Source organism: Trachemys scripta, chromosome 19 (assembly GCF_013100865.1).
Source record: "Trachemys scripta elegans isolate TJP31775 chromosome 19, CAS_Tse_1.0, whole genome shotgun sequence".
NCBI classification, from domain to species: Eukaryota; Metazoa; Chordata; order Testudines; family Emydidae; genus Trachemys; species Trachemys scripta.
The window spans coordinates 4,020,881-4,044,922 of NC_048316.1; the positions used below are offsets into that span (position 1 = coordinate 4,020,881).

Consider the following 24,042-nt stretch of genomic DNA (forward strand, 5'->3'; position numbering starts at 1 on the left):
GAGAGACCAACTTTAAATTTAGGGAAGAGGTAAATACAGAGGCTGAAGGAAAGTAGAACACAAAAGGAGTTGCAGTTGGTTTGTAAACTCACTGACAAATTGCCAGTGAAATTTATTGCTGAACGATTTAAAATAATACACCGGCAGGCTCAAAAATAATAAGCAGGAACAAATGATGGATAGCAATGAGCCAGAGCTGGGGAACTTTGAGAAAGATCTCAGAGAAATAGTGGACAACCTTTAAGACCTCTAGGACTACGGAGACAGGGTTTAAAAAGCCAGTTGGAGAGAAACAGGCAGCTAGAACACCGATGTATAACATTGTGTAACGGAGCTAGTCACCATAGAACTAAGATACTCTGATTAAATCACAACTAGAATATTATGGTGCCTTGTTCTTACTACTCTATAAGTAATATGATTCCACTTGTAAAACTTTACATTTATTTGAAGACTCAATAACATGAGCTGTAAAGACAGTAAAAGCCCTTAAACATATGGGTCCATATTCCTTCCCTATGTAACTTCCTAGTCTTGAGTGGAGTTTCACCAGGGATGCATTTAGCCCAGGATCTTTAACAGAAAACAAGAAAGAAGAGATTTTTATTGAACTATGTGCAATCTTAAATGACATGGTAAATGTCAGCTGTAGTTGTTAGTTTCAACTTAGTGCAGACAACAGGACATGGGGGCTGAAAAGGAAATTAAAGAAAAACAAATTCAAAACAGACGTCAGGAAGCACATCTTTATAGAAAGAATCACAGATCTAGGGAACAGCGTAACAGGCAAGGTTGCTAAGGCTCCAGGATTGGGTGTAATTCAAGAATCAATTAGATGGCATCCTGGAGGGAATGGACTTTTGAAAGAGGGAATAAGCCTTGTTGAACCAAATGGCCTTTGCTTGTTCTTGATTCTGGTTTTATGTAGTTTCAAAGCAGGAGGGGGAAAGCCCCCACAAAACACCCTTGCATTTCTGCGTTTTAAACAGTAAGAGGTCATTAAAAAAACCTGCTTCTTCTGAATCTTGCTTTGCAGTTCATGGAGAAGGATGACAGAGTCCTGGATTTTTACTACCTGAGTAGCCAGAGAAATCTGACATTATTTCACAACAAGCCAAACTTATTTTGTCCTCCTCTGAAGGAAATTGAAATAGTTAAGTTTGATTGCTTTGTTTTATTCTTGAGTTCTGAAACATACTGTTGAATTTTAGACTAGATGGGGGAAAAGAACTGTAAATAAGAAAGACTGCCTCCTAAATCCACTGTATCACAAAGATGTGCACACGTCATGATACAGTCAAATCATCTTTAACCATTTTGCTTTTAAATACATATGTATAGTACATTAGCATGTGCGGCTCAGTAACAAAATAAGTAGCACTTTAAATTTTCAAAACATTGTACAAACTTTAGTTAATTAACCCCCATAATGTAATGTATTTTTTCCATTTTACAGATGGGGAAACTAAGACACACACAGGTAAAGTGACTTGCCAAAGGTGAGACAGTTTATCAGTGGCAGTCAGTAACAGAACCTACGTCTCCCAGTTTGCTAATTCCTGCTCTAACAATACTGCTTCTGTATTCAGGCATGTCCATTTGTATCTCTGGGTCTGTGTTTCATGTAGGTGGTTTTGTTCATGTTTGTGCACATGTGAGTTTGAATAATCTTCCAAATTACAAGGGTGAACACGGGAACTGCTTAAAGAGTCAAAAGAAAAGTTGCAACAACAAGAACAAAAAAATCCTGAGAATCAGCCAGGTCCCTTTACCCAGACAAAGTCAATGTTTGCTAAAAAAGCTTTCAAAACAATTATTGTTGCTAAAGTTGGAAATCGCAGTTCTCAGAGAGCAAAAGAAAATCAATGATAATTAAAGTCTTCTGTAAACATAGCACTAAGTCTCAGGAGTGCTATTCCAATGCAACATTGTCCAGAAGTCAAACCTCTATTACAAAAAAACACACACAGAGCTCATTTTCTGGGAGAAGACCAGATCAAATAAATCTTTATTTTCCTAACCTTTGGTAGGTTGCATGTCTCCTTTTTTGGAAGAAAACTGGACTCACAATCTGGGCGTAACCGGGAGTGTGCATTTTGGTGAAACAAGGGTGCGGAGTGAATATCAGTATTCATTCACTTCGTATCAAATAATGAAATTGAAGAATTAGAAGAAAAGTGAGTGGTTACAAAATATATGCCATTTTAGAGAGGCCTTACAAATAATTCTTTATTTAATGCTTACAATCAAAATTTAACTCTTCTGGAAAGGTTTAAATAAGGGGGAAAAGTGGCTTCATTAAGTTAAGCTAAACCACCAAAAATGTCCAGTACGTTTGACCAGATGGCCTTTTGCTGTTCCTAAAATTGTTTATGTTTGCCTTTAGATGGTCAACATCACAGGTCTCTGTAGTTAGCGTAGAGATACCCCTTGGTATTAATTACTAAACCACCATCACAACAATGAAAGTTACCTGAATTGTTGATATTAATGATAAGCCTCAATAACAGTAACCAAGGCTTGTTCTGAGAATTCTGATAAATATTATGATAAACCTTGGTGAGGACACAACTGGTCCTTCGCTTGTGTGAGCTCAGTTTTGCATGTACATATGCCTACAAACATTTTTTTTTTCTAAATTTTTGTGAGCAACCAATAAAACTAATTGGAAAATTGAAAGGAAAAAAAAGTTTGGCAGATTTTCCCACCATCATTTTTCAGTGAAAAATATAAATTTTCCAATTAGCTCTACTAAATTTTCAAACATGTGCACCAAGTGGATTTTGCATACAAAGTTTCTAGCCCTTGAACGTGCCGGGGCAAACAGGTATAAAAAGGGTGTGTGTGGGTTTGCACATGTGCCATTTTGTGCACACCCAAGTGCAGAGTGAAGTGTGAAAATCAGGCCCTTTGCTTATGATAACCAATACTTTCAAACTGACGAAGTTCATATTTATGTACTTACTTAGATTTCAAACAAGATATACAAAAAAGGCTCACTAATCTGTTATTCAAGGCATCTCTGGCAAACATTAAAAGAAAACTAATCTGGCTAAACCCAACAGCCAGCTCACCGACACCCCCTACAAAACAGTTGGAGACAGTCTTCAGCTCTCATTGAAGAGAATTGTTAATGAGAGAGTTAATCACTATGTGTAATACAATGTTACTACTGTATTGTGCATGGCTAATGTTATTGAAATCAATGGAATGGCATAGTGGTGAACCAGGCTCTCAACATGAAGAGAAGGGATATTATCTGGGCAAGAGTATCACCTGTAGGGTTGTTCTCCTGTGTGTGTCCGAAGATGCCTTGTCAGATTTGCTGACCGGGGGAAGATCTTACCGCAGTACCTAGGAAGGCAAAAAGTAACCATGAGTGCCTTAATGCTCTCCAATACAAGGCCACTTCATAACCCCCTAACTCTCTATCCCTCTCTGTCACTTATTTTGGTAACATTCCCAAATGAGAACATTATCCTTTCTCAAATGACCTGTGCAACAACACACTATTAAAGTGCAGGAGAAGCTGGTACAATCAATTGTATTTAAGATGCAAACTAAAAGGAAAAGGGCAAAAGACAATGGGTTATGCTCAAATGCTGAGAATGAACAGGAAAGCAGGATCAAATACCCATCATTACATGACTATAAATTACCATTGTCTGGAAGAACTACTGCAGGTGCGACCATCTGCTTCGAACCAGGTGGTTCAGCTTTAGGAAGTGGTAAGAGACCAGAAAGCAGGAAAATAAGAAAGGGAACTGGATTTCACAATAAACACAAAAGGAGGAGTGGATATATTTACACACAGAGAATGCACCATGATAACAACAAATAAAGCTTTAAAATTCTGCCACTGCAAAACCTGACAGTTAATGTTTCCATGTGGGGAACATGAACCAGCATGGATTTACATGAGGAATAATAGAATCCCGGGATTTCTGAATACCTAAATAAAATCTCGGACTAAAGACTAGATGTCAATTGTGGACAAAACGGATGCATCCACCCTCCCAAAAAGGCAATGAGAATTAGCACAAAAAATTGGTAATTGCACATAAAAATATGGGTGTGTAGACGCAGATTATTATTACTCAATATGCATGCTCAGATATGGGGTTTTGCAGGTGGAATGGATCCAGAAATATTTTTGTGGCTATGCCTACATTTGACATATTGCTGCATAAAATATCATTTTAAGTGACAATGTTTCGGATTGTTGAGGCTACATTGAGCTTGCATTATATAAAGCTTTATTTTAGCCGCCTCTCCCCCCCAAATACATTTGTTTTAGAAAATTCTCTTTGGCTTGAGAATTGCTAGATTAAGGTTATAGGTAAAAGGAGGATGCTGAATTGTCTTCAAACAAAAACAAACAGTTTTAGAATTAATGTGTCACCAGAATCCTCCTCTCAGATTCTGCTCTGTGTATCTTTTCTTCACGTGCCCCATAACATGTCTGTATTGGATGTTGCCTTAACAAGTATGGAACCAAACTCCCAAACGGAGCATCCCGGGTTAGTTCTACTGGCAGTGCCTGTCCTTTACCTGCAGGTATAGCGCTCCTTGCCCTTGCGCAGGATGGGGTCTGACAGCGTAGGGGGCGGGGACCGGAAGTTGAAGGAGTGATGTGGGAGGGGCTGCAGGGATGTGCTGGTGTCTGCTTTCATGGCTGCAAAACTCTCCAGTTTCTCTGTCATAGTTTCTATGGCTGACATCTGTTTGTACAAGTAGAGAAGTCGTGTTATTAAAAGCCACTGAAAGAAGAACGCCGGAGGCACAGAACATGTTTCTCAGCTGTACTGTGTGTTTCTGAGGCTACTGCAGGCTCTAGCTCACACCCTCAGAAGCCAGCTCAACAGAGTAAAATAGATTCACTTAAACCCAATCAATGCCCTTGGAAATAATTAACCAGGCTCTGAGAAATCAGACGAAGATTCAGCTGATAAAGCCAAGCTTGGGTGTGCAATAAGCATCAGAATTTAGAAGCTGTATCAGGCACATTTCTATCGTCTGCTATGCCCATATGTTGACTTTTGGCACTAATAACAACCTCAGAATGCACTTGGCTTCTCTCCCCCCCTATCTAAACGAGGCTCGGGGCGGTGGCGGTGAAACTAGATAAAAGTGTTGAATGCAGAAGTTGTAGAGCAAACACTTCCCTCAAACACAAACCAAACACAGGCTGGGAATGTAGCATACAGCATTTCATTTTTAACAGGGCATCCACTACACGTACAGTCTCACCAAGGACTTCAGAGGGAGAGGGAGAGACAGACAACCCCCGCGTGAAGAGGAAAGGAAGGTTTCAGACTGGAAGTGGCTCACAGGGAGTAGGCAGGAGAATTCTAGATGTATGGAGGGGGAAAGAGAACAAGTGAAGGAGTGATGGCCAGCCATGGAGAAGGGACAGAGATGAGGCTGAACTTGGAGGAGTGAAGAGAGCAGACAGGGAGTAGGTGGATGTGAGGTCAGAGCTAGGATGGGGTGAGTCCCCAGAGAGTTTTGAAAGCTAAGAGGGCAATGTTTTAATTAGACACAAAGAAGGCTAGGAAGCCAGTAAAGGCGATGAAAGGGTGGGTGTGATATGGGCCCATTTCCTGGAGTGGAAGAGAATTCCAGCCAAAATATTCTGGGCTCCTTGCAGTTGAGAGAGTGAGGGTTTAGAGAGGCCCTAAACTACATGTTTTAAAAACCTACAGAATGGGGAGGTGCGGAGAGGGGATGCAGGGTTGGAGGATTCAGAAAGTCACAGTGGCATGACACAGTGTATGTCTACACTGCAATTAGACATCTTTGACTGGCCTGTGCCAACTGACTCAGGCTTGCAGGGCTCGGGCTAAAGGGTGGTTTAATTGCAGTGTAGACGTTCGGGCACAGGCTGCAGCCCAAGCTCTGGGGCCCTCCCAGCCCGCAATGGTCACTGCTCTATGAAGAAGGTGCATGAGCAGGGATGCACAATACTAACGGGTCTTTATCACCAGTAATTTCTAGGATTTATGGAAGCTGATTCATCAATGGCTGTCAGATCACCCAGGAATGGGATCGGGGCGCTGGAACAATTTGTATCGTGGGGGTGCTGAGAGCCATTAAACCAAACTGTAAACCCTGTGTATGATGGAAACCACTTCAAGCCTAGTTCCAGCACCTATTCATTGGATTAAATGACCAAAGTGTGATGGATAAACAGACCCAGGGGACAGCAAATAAATCCAGTCACATGCAGAAATAAATATGGAAAAAAAGCAAAATGAAACGTTGTTACTTTCATTAGAATCAAAACGCTCATGCAGGAAATCCCAGGGAGAAATTCAATTTAGAGGAACTGGCCAACATTATTAACATTCGTTTCCCCACTCGTGAGGATTCTTTCAAGACACCAAACTGAAAATTTGGGTGAAACAAACAAGCAAGCAATAAAACTGCCTCTTCACTGCAGATTACATCATAAAGAAAAAGTGAGTGATGGGGGCAGTGGGATCCTGTGAGCTGGAGAGCCAGCCGCAGAGCAGGGGAGACAGTGAGTGAGCGGAAGGGAGTAGGAAGCCATATATCAAGACCTAGATGCTCTAGTGTACAGGAAGGGGTGACCTTTTGCACGTTTACACTATATTAAACTGGGTTGGGGGGAATGAGAGCCAAGATATTGTTTGACGACCAGCCATAAACCTTAAAAAAAGAGGAACAGTAAAGCCATTTCTCGTTAATAGAGCCACAGCCCGTTAGCTGGAGACTCACAGCCTATGATAAATAGTAAGTAACACTTAGCACCAGCCATTTGAAAAGGTTACTTGAGCATTTACAGCAAAAGTCCTGCCCTAGCTGCCAGTCATGTAACAAAACCATCATGTTAAAATGCTATCCGGATCTTTTAGAGCCATGTCACTTTGTCCTTTGCTGGAATACCTGGAGATATCTTTTGTTGTGCCCTGTTCTTTAGGCACTTAGTCAGAGATGTTTGCTAGCATGACAGCTGTGGGCTTATTTTAAAATTCTAAACACGGGTCATGGCCTCTCTAGTGGTAGAGGTGCTTTGTTATTTAGGGAACAAGTGACTGGGATAATAAAAAAGAAAGGAAGAAGAAAAGAAAGTTAACAGGTGGGAAAGGGTTTGCCATTAAGTAATCATGAAGTCATACCATTTATTTATGTTGTCTAGAGGTTCGTTTAAAATAGACCATGTCAGACTAACTGAAATCATTGGAGTGGGGCTGCAGAGAAATCCTGGATGAGAAACTAGAACTGTGTGGAGTTCATTTGGCTTTAAGGGAGAAATGCCTTTCGAATGTTCAGTGTGTAAACCACAGATTAGGGCTCTGTTCTAAAGGCTCCACTACCCAGAACTTCCTAAAAGGTCAATGGGACTATTCACATCCGGAATGGCTGCAGGATCCGGACCTACAGTAGGAGTGAAATCCATTCATTTCTCAGTTGGGTTCCAGTTCAGAGAAATACTGAAATAAATACACACGTGCATCTAGATTAATATGGACTGTAAGAAAAGCACAAAGACATATAAAAACCCTTTAATGTTGGGATTTAGGCAAACAACATCCCTGACATTAAACGGGTGGACACTATGGATGAATTCCACACAACTCTAGATAAAAGCGTCTTCTCTGTCTGCTTCCATCTATATGATCAGATTAACTACATAACATGGGAACAGTATGGCCATTTAATTATTCCGATCAGAATGAATTTACAGCTCAAGATTAAATATCCTTTGTACAGGAACCTATTGTACTTTTTAAAAAGTAGTTATCAGGAAGTTTCAGACTGAGTGATATTTAGGTTTTAGACTATTTTGTGTAATAAGCTATTAGAGATAACCAGGCCTTCCATATCTTTTTTTTTTCCATGGGAAGAGGAGGGGGTCTGGACTTCATGAACAATGTTAATAGCCTTCCACCCAATGCCTGCTCTTATTCGGGGCTTGTAAATTTCTCACCGTCTTGCTGGACCCCGGCTTTGCCTTAGTAGCTCCTCCCTGCTATCAGATCCTTTACAGGCAGATATCCCCACTATTCTAATTCACACAAACACAGGATGTTCCTGACCAGCCTGTCGCTATTATCCAGCTAGCTTGAAGGAAAAATCAGGGGAAGTTATTAACCAAACTCTCGGGCTGATGCGAAACAATGAAGGAACTAAGTTTAGCCGTGAAAGCAGCCAGTATCCAGCTTTCACAAACCCGTGGGTTATTTATCCAAGGTGGGAAATGCTGTCAGAAGAGAACAATGCACGTAAATATAAATGAGACTACAATAGTGACCACAGAGCTCAGCTCACAGAGCGTTTGGAGAGAGCAAATGAGGGGAGCCGGTGGCTATCACATAGAAAAGGACAGCATGGCCGCATGGCAGAGTTGACTGTATTATCTCTAAAGGAGCAATGAGTCACACAGAGCATCAGAGCAATGCTAAATAATGGAGGTTTTAGTTTGTACTTAGCCAATGAGTTTTACCTGGTCCTGATTTTCACTGACAGTCACTTTGGGGTTAAGGCTTAGTCATGCCTTGTAAGCACAGTTCTGCACACAGGGCCCACTGCTACACCCAACACAGGGTTCCACAAATGACTGACTTTGCTAGCCCCTGCTTGGGGGGATGGCCCCCTTCCTCCCCCTCCATTTGAGATGTTTTGCACCTTAATGAGGCACAGATTACTCCTGGGGGAATTCTGCGCCACTGCGCAATGCAGAATTTTGCAGAAATTAACATTGTGCGCGCAGAATTTCCTTTCCCCTAGAGAAATGAGCGGCAGTGCTGCTAGCCACCACTAGGGGGTGCTAGACTTGGCAGAACCCAGCGCACACATAGAAAATACTGCCGGGGGTGTGTGGTGAAGAGGGAGCTAGGGGGTTCCCGGCAGCTGCAGTTCCCAACATGCCCTGAGGGAAGGCGAGGGCGGCACGTGGGAAACTCCATGCAAGCCCTGGACTGAGCATCAGGCTTTTTCTCCCTCTGGATCCCTGGGCTTTGTGGGGGAGGGGGCTGGGTGTCTGGGAAATGGGGGCCCACAGCTGGGTTCTGGGGGGAGGGGTGCAGGTATCTGGGCTGGGGGGCCCATGGGGGCTCCGGGTGTATTGGCTGGAGGAGGCTCTGCAGGTGGGTTTGGGCGGGAGGGGTTGTGGGTGTCTGGCCCCCTGGCTGGGCTCTGGGTGGGGAAGAGGGCAGAGAGAGAGGAACTGGGTTGTCATAAGGGTTTCTTTAACTCTCTACTCCTGGGGGAAATTTTGTGTCTGTCTGTATTATTACAGACATACTTGCTGTCAGGTATTTTGAAATAAATTACCAAAATAATTGAAACTGGCGTGATTATGTAGAGTTATTTTGACAAATAAAATTTGCAGAATTTTAAAATATTGTGCACAGAATTTTTAGGCACAGAATTCCCTCAGGAGTATAGTCCCTTCTGAGCTCTTGGGAGCCCAGGGACTGTAATGGTGCCCGATAGTTGTGCAGGGGCTCAAGGGAGGTGGGGCACAATCTTGTTCTTAGTAGCAAATACTTTCTTGAACTAACTATATCAGGAAGGCCTGATTCTCCACTGCCCTGCAACTGGTGCAATAGTTATGGGGGTGTAAACTGAGCACTGTACAATGCTACTATTCTGATTGGCTTTGTAGCCTCCTACTCCCACTTTGCACTGGTTTAAACTACTGCACAAGGTGCAGGGCAATGAAGAATTAGACCTGCATTTTGGAAGAAAAGGAAGCAAGAGGTTAGACGGGCCCTTGCGAGCTGCCCAGCCCTTTCTCACTTGGACCTTGGCAAGATTAATTTGGTTAGTACTAAAGGACCATGCTAAAATTGGGTATGAAATTACTTTGCTTTAAAAATGAGTGCTAGAAAATACTGTAGGGTTCAATCAGGGAGGTACGAACAAGGTGACTTAAATGTCACATCTCCATCTCTAATTTCTTGGCATCCTATCAACACTGTATTGTGGTTCTCCTGGTTTTACCTGCGGGTGAAAAAGCAGCGGGGAAGGTCGCAAGTACTTCTCCTTTAGGGCACCCACTGGGTCTGTCACCTTCCGCTTCTCCACCCTGCTGGACAACAACACAGAGGGTTACATACCCTACAGGGCTGTAAACGGGGAAGAAAGCTAATAACAAGAAGTCATTTGTAGAGCAGTTGAAATGCATTTAAAGACTGTTTCTGGTAATAAACGCACCTTACCACCCCCTTTACATGGGAATCACAAATGGGATCCCATAAAGCACACAGACAGCAGTTCTTTGAAAGAACAGGCTAAGCCCATGCTTTATATTTTGGGTGATACTTTACAACACACACCACAGCTGTTGTGCTAGTGATGAACAAAAGGGTTAGATGTGCCCATGCAGGAGTGTCCTGGTGCCTTTGCTGCACAGATATGCCGCCTGTACCCTAAAAGGGTCATCGCTGTTGTGGAAGGTTCTGATTCAAAACTACATGTGCTGCAATAGCTAAGTGCAAGACAGAGAAGCTACTGAGTCTGTGGCAGCCATAGCAAGGAACGACCTTTGCCCCAGTTTGTCTTCATCTTATGGTTCATGCTGGGCCTGATTCTGCAGCCCCAAAGTGTGCAAAAATCCAGCTGAAATAATTAGATGTTTTGTATTTATTTCCTCTCCCGCAAAGCTTAGGTATACTTTACATTGGCTTTGTTTGGCAAATGCCGATGACCAAAATTTTCAAAAATTCGAGCTGAAACTTTGGCTCCTAAGAGTATATCTACACAGGGAAGTTCGTGTGCAGGGAGCTAGGGTGTGAATTTAAAGAGCACTAGCTTCTCTGAACTAACTCCCTGTGTGAACACTCTTAATGCTCACTGAGGCTGCCCTCAGGCAGTTTAGCTTAACATACTTCCCAAGTGCATTAAGCTGATGCACACAAAGATGTCTTCGTGCATAATAAGAGTGTTCACACAGGGAGTTAATGCAGAGTCGCTGATGCCCACTTGCACTAACTACTTTGGGCTTCTTCCCCATGTAAGAAAGCCCTACATCTACATTTAGGCGCCTAAGAGTTGGGTTTTCCAAAATGCCTAAGTGACTTAGGAGCACAACCCCACTGAGGTTACTTAGGCTCTTTTGAAAATCTCAGGTTTAAACACCTAAATATGGATTTAAGAGCCCAACTTTAGGCTCCTATTTTTCAAAACTTTGGCCTTAATGTCATTGCATCATAGATTTGCAGTGAAACCATGCGGTGAAGTCATCCAGCAAAAGTGTGAACTAGACCATTTGCTGGGGGAATAATATTATGGAAAATAACTCCAAGGAATGCAGCTGCATCTTTCAAACCTTGGACTAGATTCTACTTCCGTTACACCAGTGAAAATCCAGCGTCATCATAGTGACCTTAATTACATTTCTCCAGTATAAATGAAAACAAAATCTGCTGTTACATCTCAGCCGCTTGGGACATAGTTTAAATTGCCAACAGAGTTTAATCCAAATGAGGGGCAAAGTTCTTGCACAGTGCTATGTAGTGTATTAATTTAATTTGAAGCTACTCTTTCTAGAGGAAAAGAAAAAAGAGGATCTGAAACTTAGTCCCAATTACTATTATTATTTATTTTTTAGTGATTTGGACATAAAAATCATGAACTGAGTCATTTTTGCTTAAAAAAGACAAATTGTAGAAGTAAATTTCAAATTGATCAAGTGTAAAATGGCAGATATATTAAACTGCAACTAACAATGGTGCAGCCAACTCAGCCTTCCTTCCTCCATGAAGGGCTGAAATTAGCCATGATGTATTCGTTCAGGGAAGCACCTTCTTGAGCTGCCTAGAAGGTTTCCCATGAAACAACCCAACCTGTATCAAAAAAATTTAAAAAACCATTCACATGAGGCCCTGGGTGAAGCAATATCACACTCTGCTCAGCTCTGGCACCTTCCAATGCCAAGCACTGAACACAGTAAAGGGCAGATCTCCCTGTCAGAGCCAAATTCCACAGTGACTAAAGGATTACGCTGATCTTTTCAGCCCAGTGCCTGAGAACATTACCTTAACAAGGCTGAGTTGAAAATTGCACTGATTTCAGGCTGTCTGGCTGCATTAAATTATATCACCAAGAGAAAATGTCAAGGACTTAAGCTGCCTTGGGGGGGGGGGGGGGGGGGGGAGAAAAAAGAGGAGCCAAATGATGTGAGAGAGTCTGATAAAGTTTAGAAACAAAATATTTCCATATTTTTTCAAGCTAGGACTTGGAACCGTTGCTGTTTAGCTCATTACATCAGAAGTCTGATTTGCAAGTGACTCCACCACTGACTTTCTATTTTAATATCTTACTAAAACTATTTGCATCCCATGGAATGCAGCAAATGACACCCTCATCCTTCACTTACGCCTGTCTTCTGGTCCTTTACAGTTTTCCCGAGCCTACTATTTTAACTGGCAAGTGCTTTTTTCAACCTTTGTTATTTTAGCATTCCTTCTGAGAATACCCAGAGGTGGTGGAACACTAAACTGATTCTCAGCTCCCACCCAATCCACTTTATTTATTGTCCAGACATATTTTTACAAAAATAAACACTGGACTATTTACATCATCACTTATTTTTCTGGAGGAGGATGATCATGATAGGTGCCAGACAGAATATATTATATGTCCCAGGTCGTGGAGCAGCCTGCTTTCCACCCCAGACAGTAAGCATGTAAGTAAGCAACATAGTATCAGCCCTGAAAGTGCTGGCAAAGAGACTGGGGCTTTCTTAACAGCAAAGCAATGAGGGCTCACTAATCCTCATCTTAGCTGACAGCTCTTTGGCCTAGTTAGACATTGACATCATTTTTTCCCACACTTATCAGCCATGCAATAGTAGCAAGGCAGTGCATAGCAGGTGTTTGCCTGGGCTACCCTTCCATTACTGTGTGCACCTCGCTGAGCACATGGACAAAGTGCTCTGGGACCCTCATGCCAGCAGAGCTTTGAATCCCTTCCGTTAAAAGGGTTGCCAAGCTCCAACTCTAAGAGCGTGCCCAATAACGGTCTGAGACTGGGCTAGTACTTGACTCCGTTTTCCTCACCACCTCTTCTTGGAGGACCAGTGCAGGTCCATAGCCATGTATTGGATGTTCCAGTTTCCATGCAGGAAGCAATATAGAGACAAACTACTAAACCCGTGGAGCCAATCTGGAAAACGGAAGCTGAAAGCCCAAATCCATCATTTGCCCACGGAAATGGACACTTGGGTGGCCCCGATACCCATTTTAACTGTAAGTGTCTGATTTGGTGCCTAGATCACAAATCTAATGCACCAACTTACTGCGGGTGCTAAAAATTAGTATTTGCCACTCCACAATGATTGAAGTACCATGGTACAGCAGGAAGATACCAGGGACATTGCTGGCACTGAGGTGGGAAACACAGAGTCATTCTCAACTCACGAGAGTAAAGGTTCTAACATACTTCAGAACTGTTGCATTCTTATCTGAATCAAACTCTTTGGAATTCACCCAACATGAGATGCCATCTTACTGTTGGCCAGGAGGTTTCTTAAATGGGCCATGCTCCTTGTTGAAATAGGAATATGTCCCTTTCCCTACATAAATGTATCCCTCTGGATAACATCAATGATTATTCTTTTCAGTTATACAGCCCTTTTCATTCACAAATCTCTAACTGCTTTAACAAAAGAGGGCAAGTACAATCAAATGTAGCATGCTTTTACTGAATCATTATTCTCTTCTTTCCAGCCAGGGCCGGCTCCAGGGTTTTGGCCGCCCCAAGCAGCCACAAAACAAACAAAAAAAAACAACAACAACAACAAAAAAGCTGCGATCGCGATCTGCGGTGGCAATTCGGTGGGAGGTCCTTCGCTCCAAGCAGGAGTGAGGGACCATCCGCCGAATTGCCGCCGAATAGCTGGACCTGCTGCCCCTCAGCCGGAGTGGCTGCCCCAAGCACCTGCTTGCCAGGCTGGTGCCTGGAGCCGGCCCTGTTTCCAGCAACCCCCCACATCATGATCTGCCTTAAGTCATGAACCCCACCTTTGAAATGAGCCTGTTGGAAGAAATGATTAAGGCAGGGTATGTTAATACCTGTATATGGGGTCCATGAAAAAGGGTGATGGCTTAGCATAATGCAGGGATGGCTGCTGATGGAGCTGAGACTGAGAAATCTTGGGTAGTACTTCACTGGCCATTAGTTTCCTTTCCCCATAGATGTGGTTTTTTCGGGGCTCCCTCCCTCCGTTCTGGCTGGCTCGGATGCGGTTGCCGATGCTTAGATCCAGTGGCTGTTCCTCCCCAGAAGATGGGGCTGGCAAGACCTTGGGTGGTGGCAAGATTGGCTTAATCTCTTTTGGTTTTGTGGTGAGATCAAAGGGAGACTCAGAGCTGGTGCTCCCCACTTTGTGAAGGTCCCTGGGTGACTTTGGTTCTGCCTTGACCAGCAAGTTGTGATTGAGGGTCCGGTCCGTAAAAGGATACAGTGAATGGGGAAAATTGGGGAGGAACTGAAATGGGAACATGGAGTGATATGGGAGGGAACCTATCTTCTTCTCCTGCATTCCCATAAAGCCAGGGCCGAAATATTTCTCTGCAATAGAGGCAATAGCTTTTATAGAGTCATTGGCTGTCCCCGTTGTGGGTAGCAGCTGCTCTTCTGGGGGAGGGAAGAAGGAGTGCTGAGAATAGAAAAGGGGGAGCTCGTTCACATTGTTGGTGGAACTGGTGGACACAGAACTGCTGACAAAATCTGGCTTGTTCTCAGTCTGTTTGCTTTTGTCTTTCATTTTGTCCCTGTCACTCTCCGCGTCGCTCTCCAGGTCAGAGCCAGTGCCAGTGGTGGTATCGAGGTCTGTGCCTGTGGTCGTGTTGACATCCTCGAAGTCACTCCCATCAGACATGTCGCTGTTCCTGGCTTTTAGCTTGTCCAGGTAGGAGTTTTCCAGGCTGCTTTCGAATTTCTCCTCCCCTGAGACAGACTGGTTGCTGTTGCTCACTGCGGAAATCAGAGGCAGTGCCGGGTTCCCGAGGGGGCTTGGAAGCTTTGCGTCTTGGGTGTGGTTGAGGGGACTTTTGAGCAGCGGGGTGGGAGGCAACAAAGGAGGCCTGGGGTATAGAGAGGGAGGAAAAATCCCCGGGAATCCTGGAGAAAGGGCAGGAAATGCTGGGGGAGCAGGCGAGAATGGAATACCCCCGGGGTGAGGTCGGGATGGGAAGTAATCATTGAAACCCAGACTGGCATGGTTGAGGTTGGGTGAGGGTTTGGATTTGTCCATCATGGAGGTGGGCGTTAAAGGTAGGCCGGGGGCAAAAATCCCCCCTGGGTTGTAATGGTTCTTGCCCTCGCAGAAGCGCCGGTGCTTGTTGAGAGAGGAGGTAGTGCTGAACATCTGGCCGCAGTCCTTGCATTTGATCTGGGTGCGACAGTCCGCGTGCATCCGCTTGTGGCGGCAGAGGTTGGAGAACTGCGTGTAGGATTTGTGGCAGACCTCACCTAAAGCATCAACAGAAACCAAAAACAAAAACAATATGAAATTAATATGAAATTGCTTCCATCCTGGGATGAGCAGCTTCATGGGTGTTTCTCTCCCCCCTCTTCACCTAACCCCTCTTTTCCCATAAACAAATGAGGAGGAGCAGGCTTGTGGGTAAGCCACTGGTCTGTCAGATCTGCCTTCAGCTACTGGTTCTACCTCAGACTCCCTGCAGGACCTTAAGCAAATCACTTAATATCCTTGAGCGTCAGCTTCCCATTTATAAAATGGGGATAATAATTCTCCTTTTGTCTGCCTTGTCTATTTAGAATACAAGCTTCTGGGGGCAAGGTCTGTCTCTTACTGTGTGCTGGGAGCTGTACAAACACAACAGGCTCCCTAATTATTATTATAATAAATAATAACCAACAAATTTCCCTGTGAAAAAGTTCCAAGGGATGCAAATCTCTCAACTTGCAGCTTTTCCCCTGCAAATCTTCAGAAACCCTGATGTAATGTGCTATTCTAGCTCAAGGATTTTTATTATTATTATTTTAAATGAAGATAATCATGCACTTTAATCATAATATCTATTTATATTAGCTAGTCTGCTTTCCTTGTAGTCTGGCAGGGCAGGAAGTATTCAAGGCTGAAGGGAGAAGAACTTTGCCTCATTTAATCAAGTCTATCATTTTTTTAAAATGCCATTAATAGTAAGTTACCGCTCCACGGGGATATTCTATAAATATTCCTCAAACCAGGGCTCAGCTTCAGCTAGGAATGAGACGAGATCTTGTGTTTGTTAAATTAATAGGGGCACTCCAGCAGTGGCAGAGTTAATGCTCTGTCAGCATTTTCCATACAGACTTCTAATACCAGGCTTTCAGAATGTGACTTGCTACAACTTTAACCTAGAAGGACTCAGCCCTAGAGGGGCCAGGCATGGTGGTTCTGAGGAAAGAGGAATAAAATCCAACCCCAACTGTTTCACAAGTCCAAAGAAGTTTAACTTTTTCAAATGTCCCTTCTGCACTTCATAATATTACTGCCTAGCACCTCTACTTTACCTTCTACCTGAGCACTTCAGAAGCACAAAGGTGAAATTCACTCCCTGTGCAGATTACCAGCACAAGCCTTATCCACCATTCACAGATACAGGACTTAAGTGGTACACAGCCTTTCAGCTGGCCCCTACCACAGGGATAAATTTAATCTGTTAGTGAATTAAGGCTTTTGCTGACTTTACAAGAGAGTTATCACCATTTTACAAAGAGAGAAACTGAGGCAGAGCAAGATTAAGTGAATTACACAAGTTAGTAGCCAAGAAGAACAGAATCCAGATCTCCTGACACCCAGTCCTGTGGCTTAAGGACAGGCAGTACTTCCTTCTGTGGTAGAGGCCTTTATGCCTGGGTTAGAAGTGATACCTTTGCTATAATTTATTATCTTCCTGGTTTACATCAGTACTTGAATGGAAGTATCAAAACACAGCAAGAGGAGCTGTTCTAATAATATTTCCAACCCAGACAAATCCAAGCATCCTTGGAAAGCTGACGAGGAAGCCAGTTCTACTGAGATTTCAAGAAATGATCAGTGAAATGTCACCAGTTTGGCAATTCAGTACACATGACCACCCAAAAATGCAGAAGGATCTCACAAGCGCAGACTAGTTCTCGTTGTGGTGGCGTTACTACAAGAACTGTCTCTCCTCATGGTATTTCAACACTCACGCTTCTGGCCCTGGATGCCCCTCAGAAGTGCAGAGGCAGCGCAGAACTGAAAGGACAAACAGCAAGCTATTTTTTTTTCTTTTAGGATCAAAAGAGGTTCAAAAGCCAAATGATGATCATTTTATCAAACTTGTTCAGTCCATCCCTAATTTCCAGTATTTACACCTTGAACTGTGGCAGTCTGTGCTTGTGTCTATAGCATGATGATTTTTCTATACATTCTTCAACTAAGATTTTCAAAGGAGGATTTTGGGTTGGTTGGTTGTTGCTTTGCTTTATTTTTTTTTTAAACTATTTCCTTGTTTTTCATTATTACTTTTAAAAAGGTATAAAGGGAAATGAATCCCAAACTATTTTCACTTAGGGCAAGTGAAAACAATTATGTATTTTTTTTTTATTTACACCAGAATTTGTACATGGGGATCTGCCAGAGTCTGCATAAAAAAAAAAGTTACAAGAACTTGCTCTGTGTTTCAGCAGCTGCCGCTGACTCTCATTCTTACTGAGTCCAAGAGACATGCCTGTCATTGGGCAGCCTCAGAACAGTGAAATCAGTATGCTGAGATATGTTGCAAAATGCTGCAATAGGTAGGCCAAGGTAAGGATGGAGCATCCATCCTTATCTCTGAATTTCCCGGCTTTGACAGTTGCATCTCTTTGACTCTTTAGTTCTAGTGTGCAGGAGTGTTTCTCCCTGCATGCTTGCGTGTATGCAAGGAGAGCATCTGTAGGCCTCTGAGAGTGTTTGTATGTATTCAAGAGAGCATATATATGAGTCTGTGTGAACACAAGTGTTTCCATGTGTGTGAATTTATAACTGCCTCTCAAATTACTAATAATTTTTGGAGAAATGTCACATTTTTGGATTTATTGAAAAGATGTTTGTATATTTTTCTTTCCAGTGGAAAATCACCCCCTTTCTAATTTTAACTATGTCTCCTTTAGCATGTGCCAAAAGATGTTATATTGTGGTTTGGAAGAGACATAACAATTCATAATAAATAGCTAATCTACTTTAGAAAATTACATCAGAACAAAATGCAATTTTTGTAAACATTTGTTGGCTGAACATTGGGTTTGCGGGTTAGCATTATCCCTATGGTAAATGTGTTTAATAATGCAAATAAACAAGCAAAGTATAATCATCTCATGCAGAAAAAACATATGGAAAGATGAAGGGTAATATTCAAAGCAAGTTGGTCCAAAGAAAGGGATTGTTTTTTTCATTCTTCCATGCCCTAAAGAGTCCCTGCAACACCCTCAGAGTTATGCAAACAGGCATCTTTGTGCCGCTAAAGATACCAGAGTTTATTTCATCATTCCAAGTCAAGCAGGGCCTAAAAATACTCATTTAAAAGCCCAGAGGTGTAATGATTTTGGAAAGCCACGTGGAATCTTCTCACTTGCTGTTCTGGGTTTTATAGTTATAAAGGCATCAAAACCAGCTTTCTTTATTATCCAGGCACAAGACTGCAAACACTTTCTATTAAACAGAAAGAAAAAGTTTTGCAGGGGAACCTGGGCCCAAGGTTCCCTAAAACATAGTCAGCACGTCCCCAAGAGCCCCATCAACATTTGTTACCTTTTACCCAGTTGTTAACAGATTTAATATTAACACTTGTTACACATGAACTGGGCAGACTCGTTCAAACCTTGATATGGATGAGGAGAACACTTTGCCCATAATTGCTTTGGTAAGAGAGTGAAGAGATTGTTAGAAGGAACAGTTCATTTCAATGTAGAAATATTATGAGATTCAAATTCTCTCCCTCTTTCATGTGCCAGTTGGCATGAGCTGCTAAGTGAAAGATCACATCATCATCTCTCTAGTCAGCCAAATGAGTAACAACAGGATTTTGTATTTCCCCACTGACGCCCACCTGATGAGCTCAATGCACGTTAATGAATTTCCCCTCGCATCTACCATTGTGTACTGTTCCCGTTTGGGGAAATGGGGGCACAGAGAAGCTCAGTGGCTTGCATGATGGAACATTGGGCCTCAGCCTCAAAGCCAGGAACTGAACAGAGATCCTGTTTTGTGCTTTAACTACCCAACCACCCTTTTTTTGTGAGATGGTGAGTGGTAGCCACCAGAGGACCCGTGCACATTTCTGGTGATGCAGAATACACCTTTCTGCACAGTTACCAAGGTGCAAGGGGAACGACATAGATTTAAAAAAAAACCCAAAGGCAACAAGAAATGAGATGAGGATCTTTCAGGCATTCCCAGGGTAAATGATCCCTCTGGAAACGCCCTCCTGAATACTACAAGGATGCAGCTAATTTGCAATTTAAATGGTTGCAGAGCATTGCCTGGATTAAAGTCCTCGGGAATAAAGAAGAAAACTGCTTTTTAAAAGTGCCTTTTTTCTGGTATGCTGCTTTCCCAAATTCTTCACCCTGATTGTACGATTTGAAGCCCCCCAGAAACACATTTCTATCAGGCTATTTATTTATGTCACCAACAGGACCATTACAAAAAGAGAGAGAAAGAAAAGAGATGAGAAAATGGCATCGCTGGGACTGCTGAGAGACTCAGCTTTTAACTTGTCAAGAAAGTCAAAAACTGCCATGAATGTTTACTGAAAAAACAAGGAGCATGCAAAAAAAAAAAAAAATCGCTGCGGAATTTCATCTTGTGCTCTGACCTATAAAATTACAGCGGCTGCTCAACAGAGGTACAGCCAGTGCTGGGGGGCCCCCGCAGGATATGTGCAATTATAGTGAAAGCCAGGATTCTGTGATGGCCGTGACAACTTACATATGAAAGGTTTGACAGTACTGTGAATGTGCTTGTGTTGTTTGAGGCCAGACGAGGTGGCAAAGGTTTTGCCGCAGTCCGGGCAGGCATGGGCTCGTGCGCCAACGTGCTGGGAACGGATGTGCCGCTGGAGGTTGCTGGGGTCAGTAAACACCTGAGAAAATGAGAAAAGAGAAAATGCTTTTAGGGGACAGAAGCAAACGTGGCGGTGGCAGAGGCGGGAAGGTTGGCTGACTATTGTTGTTTGTCATAAGTGTTCTGCAGATAACAGATTCTGAGTTCAGCAGTGTAGGATTTTCACCTTGCACTGCAAAGAGAGAGCCAATACAATTAGTGCTGACTTGTATCACATTAACCGGCTGGCACCCAACTCATCTCACCCTCTGTGGTGTATCCAATTTTATACATAAAGTTTTGCTTCTGAATAGCTAAATCTGCCTGCCTGACAACACACATCCTTCACAGTGCTCACCTGAAATCTAAAGAACCTTGCAATGCTTGGGAAAAGGCTATGAGAATGGCTACTTGCAGGTAGATTGGGTTCCACATCCAAGTTTACAGGACTGGGTTAAACCACAGGCTGAGGAGTCTTTTCTTTGCTTCCTGTTACTCATGTTACCTTATTCTGAATTATGGTTACAATCGTCATTCCTCAAGAAAGTAAAACCATGTCGATTGCCACTGTGTTTGATTATTTCCGCTGAGTCATTTCTCCAGCTCACCAGGTCTTTTCCTGGATGACACTGTGAACCCACGCTGCATCATGCCCTGAACCATACCTTCACACAGTTTTCACATTCAAATCGTTTGCCACTGTCATGTGACATCTGGTGACGAATCAGGTTTGATTTCCAGTTGAAAGCCTTCGGACATTGGTCACACTTGTACTCCCTCTCCTCAGTGTGGATGATCATGTGCTGCTCCAAGCTAGGAAAGAAAGAGCAGAAAATTCAGGCACACAGCCACAATAAATGAGCCAATGAATAGTGTAGTCCTCCACTGGTTCTAATTTAGGGACAGGGTGAACAAGACACTTGCTGACAATGGAGCTACAGTTACCGTAATGCTGTTCTTTAGGGTCACGCTACTAAGGATGTTTGAGAGAGACAGTGGTGACTAAAGATGGTTGACAGACAAACAGGTCAATAACCACTGTTTTTTCAGACCTAACTAGTTGACTTGCTACTTGTCACATAACAGGACTTCAAAATCCTTTTAAAATAAAGTGAACAACGTATTAACAATGAAGGATGCGTCTAGGGAAATCTTTTTTTCCTGTTTCTTTTGCCATTTAATTTCACATTTGAAAACAGGCCCATTCTACCCTCCAAAGTTAGTTATGTTTCATGAATTTTCTCACTCAAAAAATGGACTCCGTTTAGTGTGAAAAAGAGAAAATGGACCCCAATCCTGAAGGTCCACGAGGGAAAAAACTAGTGACAGAGCCTCCAGCAGGATCCCGGCAAGGAAAGACAAGATATTAGCTATTGCTGCTGAACCTATCATGTTGCCATTTTTATGGGCACAAAGCCCATAAATTCCCAGAACACTGGGACTCAACATTTGAAAGAAATGTGATAAGGTGCAAACACATTTCACTTTTAAATGTCAGACATCTTTTATTACTTAACTCGGTGATTTCAACTTCTGCCAACTGGCAGCTTCTCTCAAACCAGGACGATGATGGCAAACCCAAGTGGCTGCTGGAATAGTGCCATTACAGAGATAGCTTTTCAGAGAAAGCTGTAGGCTGCTGTATTTCCCCCATGCCAAAGTGTTCTCTCTGCCTTTTCATCTTGAGTGTGTGTGTCAGCAAGCACCTCTCCTGCTGAGCCAGTAAACAAGGGGGTGACAGTAAAGGGAAGCCAATGTGATGGGTGGTGGGATCGGTAGGAAGGGCAGGAAATTCCTCTATTGAGTTTGAACGTACAGTGCGGTAAAGAAGATTTACCCCATTAGCAACTCAAGTACCAAAAAAGCTGGAAATTTTTAACCCTGTAAACCCCATAATCCTGAGAAAGGAGGAACATTTGCAACTCCCATTGGTTTCAAGCATAGATCAGTGGGAGTTGCAGACACTCAGCCGTATAGATCAATTCCATAGAACTATAAGATCCACTGAAATGTAACAGAAAAAGAAATCCTCTCGGTAGGTTTTATTAAACTGTCCCTATAGAATTTTAAAGGAGGTATACAATTTTATATTAAATTCTATGGGATGGTTAAAAAACCCGATAGAAAGTTTCTGTCAGTCTATTAAATTCCACAGACCTATTCCTCTCAGGATTAGGCCCTGTGGCTCCTTTCAAAAGGAGCTTTAGGGAGTTAGGAACCCAGGAGTTGGGTAGAAGTGGCATTAAATTTAATCTCTGCATGGAACTATATATTTGGAAAAGAAAATCATACCTGAAGGCCGAAGCTTAACTGGCCAGAGGGTTTTTATTTTTTTTTAAAAGGTGACCCATTTAATGTACACATAGGCATTCCATAATTAACACATTTTCCTTAAAACCTTCAATGTACATAACAACAGCCATACAGGGTCAGACCAAAGGTCCATCTAGCTCAGTATCCTGTCTTCCGACAGTGGCCAATGCCAGGTGCCCCAGGGGAAATGAACAGAACACGTGATCATCAAGTGATCCATCCCCTGTCACCCATTCCCAGCTTCTGGCAAACAGAGGTTTGGGACACCACTCCTGCCCATCTTTGCTAATAGCCATTGATGGACCTATCCTCCATGAATTTATCTAGTTCTTTTTTGAATCCTGTTACAGTCTTGGCCTTCACACCATCCTCTGGCAAGGAGTTCCACAGGTTGACTGTGCATTGTGTGAAAAAATACTTCCTTTTGTTTGTTTTAAACCTGCTGCCTATTAATTTCATTTGGTGACCCCTAGTACTTGTGTTATGAGAAGGAGTAAATAACACTTCCTTCTCCACACCAGTCATGATTTTATAGACCTCTATCATACCCCCCTTAGTCATCTCTTTTCCAACTTGAAAAGTTCAAGTCTTATTAATCTCTCTTCATATGGCTGCCATTCTATACTCCTAATAATTTGTGTTGCCCTTTTCTGAACCTTTTCCAATTCCAATATATCTTTTTTGAGATGGGGCGACCACATCTGCACGCAGTATTCAAGATGTGGGTGTACCATGGATTTATATACAGGCAATATGATATTTTCTGCATTATCTATCCCTTTCTAAATGATTCCGAACATTCTGTTTGTTTTTTTTACTGCGTTTTTGAGTGGTTGTTTTCAGAGAACTATCCACAGTGACTCCAAAATCTCTTTCTTGAGTGGTAAAAGCTAATTTAGACCCCATCATTTGATATGTATAGTTGGGATTAATGTTTTCCAATGTGTATTACTTTGCATTTAACAATATGGAATTTCATCTGCCATTTTGTTGCCCAGTCACCCAGTTTTGAGAGATCCTTTTTGTAGCTCGTCAGAGTCTGCCTGGGACTTAACTATATTGAGTAGTTTTGTATCATCTGCAAATTTTGCCACCTCACAGTTTACCCCTTCTTCCAGATAATTTATGAATATGCTGAATAGGACTGGGCCCAGTACAGACCCCTGGGGGACACCACTATTTACCACTCTCCATTTTGAAAACTGACCATTTATTCCTACCCTTTGTTTCCTATCTTTTAACCAGTTACTGATCCATGAGAAGACCTTCCCTCTTATCCCATGACAGCTTACTTTACTTAAGAGCCTTTGGTGAGGGACCATGTCAAAGGCTTTCTGGAAAGCTAAATACACTATATCCACTGGATCCCCCTTGTCCACATGCTTGTTGATTCCCCTCAAAGAATTCTAGTAGATTGGTGAGGCATGATTTCCCTTTACAAAACCATGTTGACTATTCCCAAACAAATTATGTTAATCTATGTGTCTGATAACTGTGTTCCTTACTATAGTTTCAACCAGTTTGCCCGGTACTGTAGTCAGGCTATTAACCTATAATTGCCAGGGTCACCTCTGGAGCCTTTTTTAAAAATTGGCATCACATTAGCTATCCTCCAGTCATTTGGCACAGAAGCTGATTTAAATGATAGGTTACAGACTAGAGTTAGTAGTCCTGTTTAGTTTATCAATTTGTTCCAA

The 24,042-nt window shown here is 42.7% G+C and overlaps 1 protein-coding gene across 4 annotated transcripts in view; it reads right to left on the reverse strand.

Moving 5' to 3' along the window:
- Positions 1 to 24,042, reverse strand: part of PRDM16 (PR/SET domain 16) — a 424,846-nt gene that overhangs the window by 16,707 nt on the left and 384,097 nt on the right. For 3 of the 4 annotated variants that reach the window (XM_034753220.1, XM_034753223.1, XM_034753222.1), the window contains 6 exons: positions 20,698 to 20,845; positions 19,919 to 20,072; positions 14,046 to 15,447; positions 9,973 to 10,060; positions 4,552 to 4,721; positions 3,277 to 3,354 (listed from right to left, as the gene is read on the reverse strand). In XM_034753220.1, the coding sequence (XP_034609111.1) occupies positions 3,277 to 3,354; positions 4,552 to 4,721; positions 9,973 to 10,060; positions 14,046 to 15,447; positions 19,919 to 20,072; positions 20,698 to 20,845 (2,040 nt within the window). The remainder of the gene's footprint in view (positions 1 to 3,276; positions 3,355 to 4,551; positions 4,722 to 9,972; positions 10,061 to 14,045; positions 15,448 to 19,918; positions 20,073 to 20,697; positions 20,846 to 24,042) is intronic. The other variant, XM_034753221.1, reaches the window with a different exon arrangement.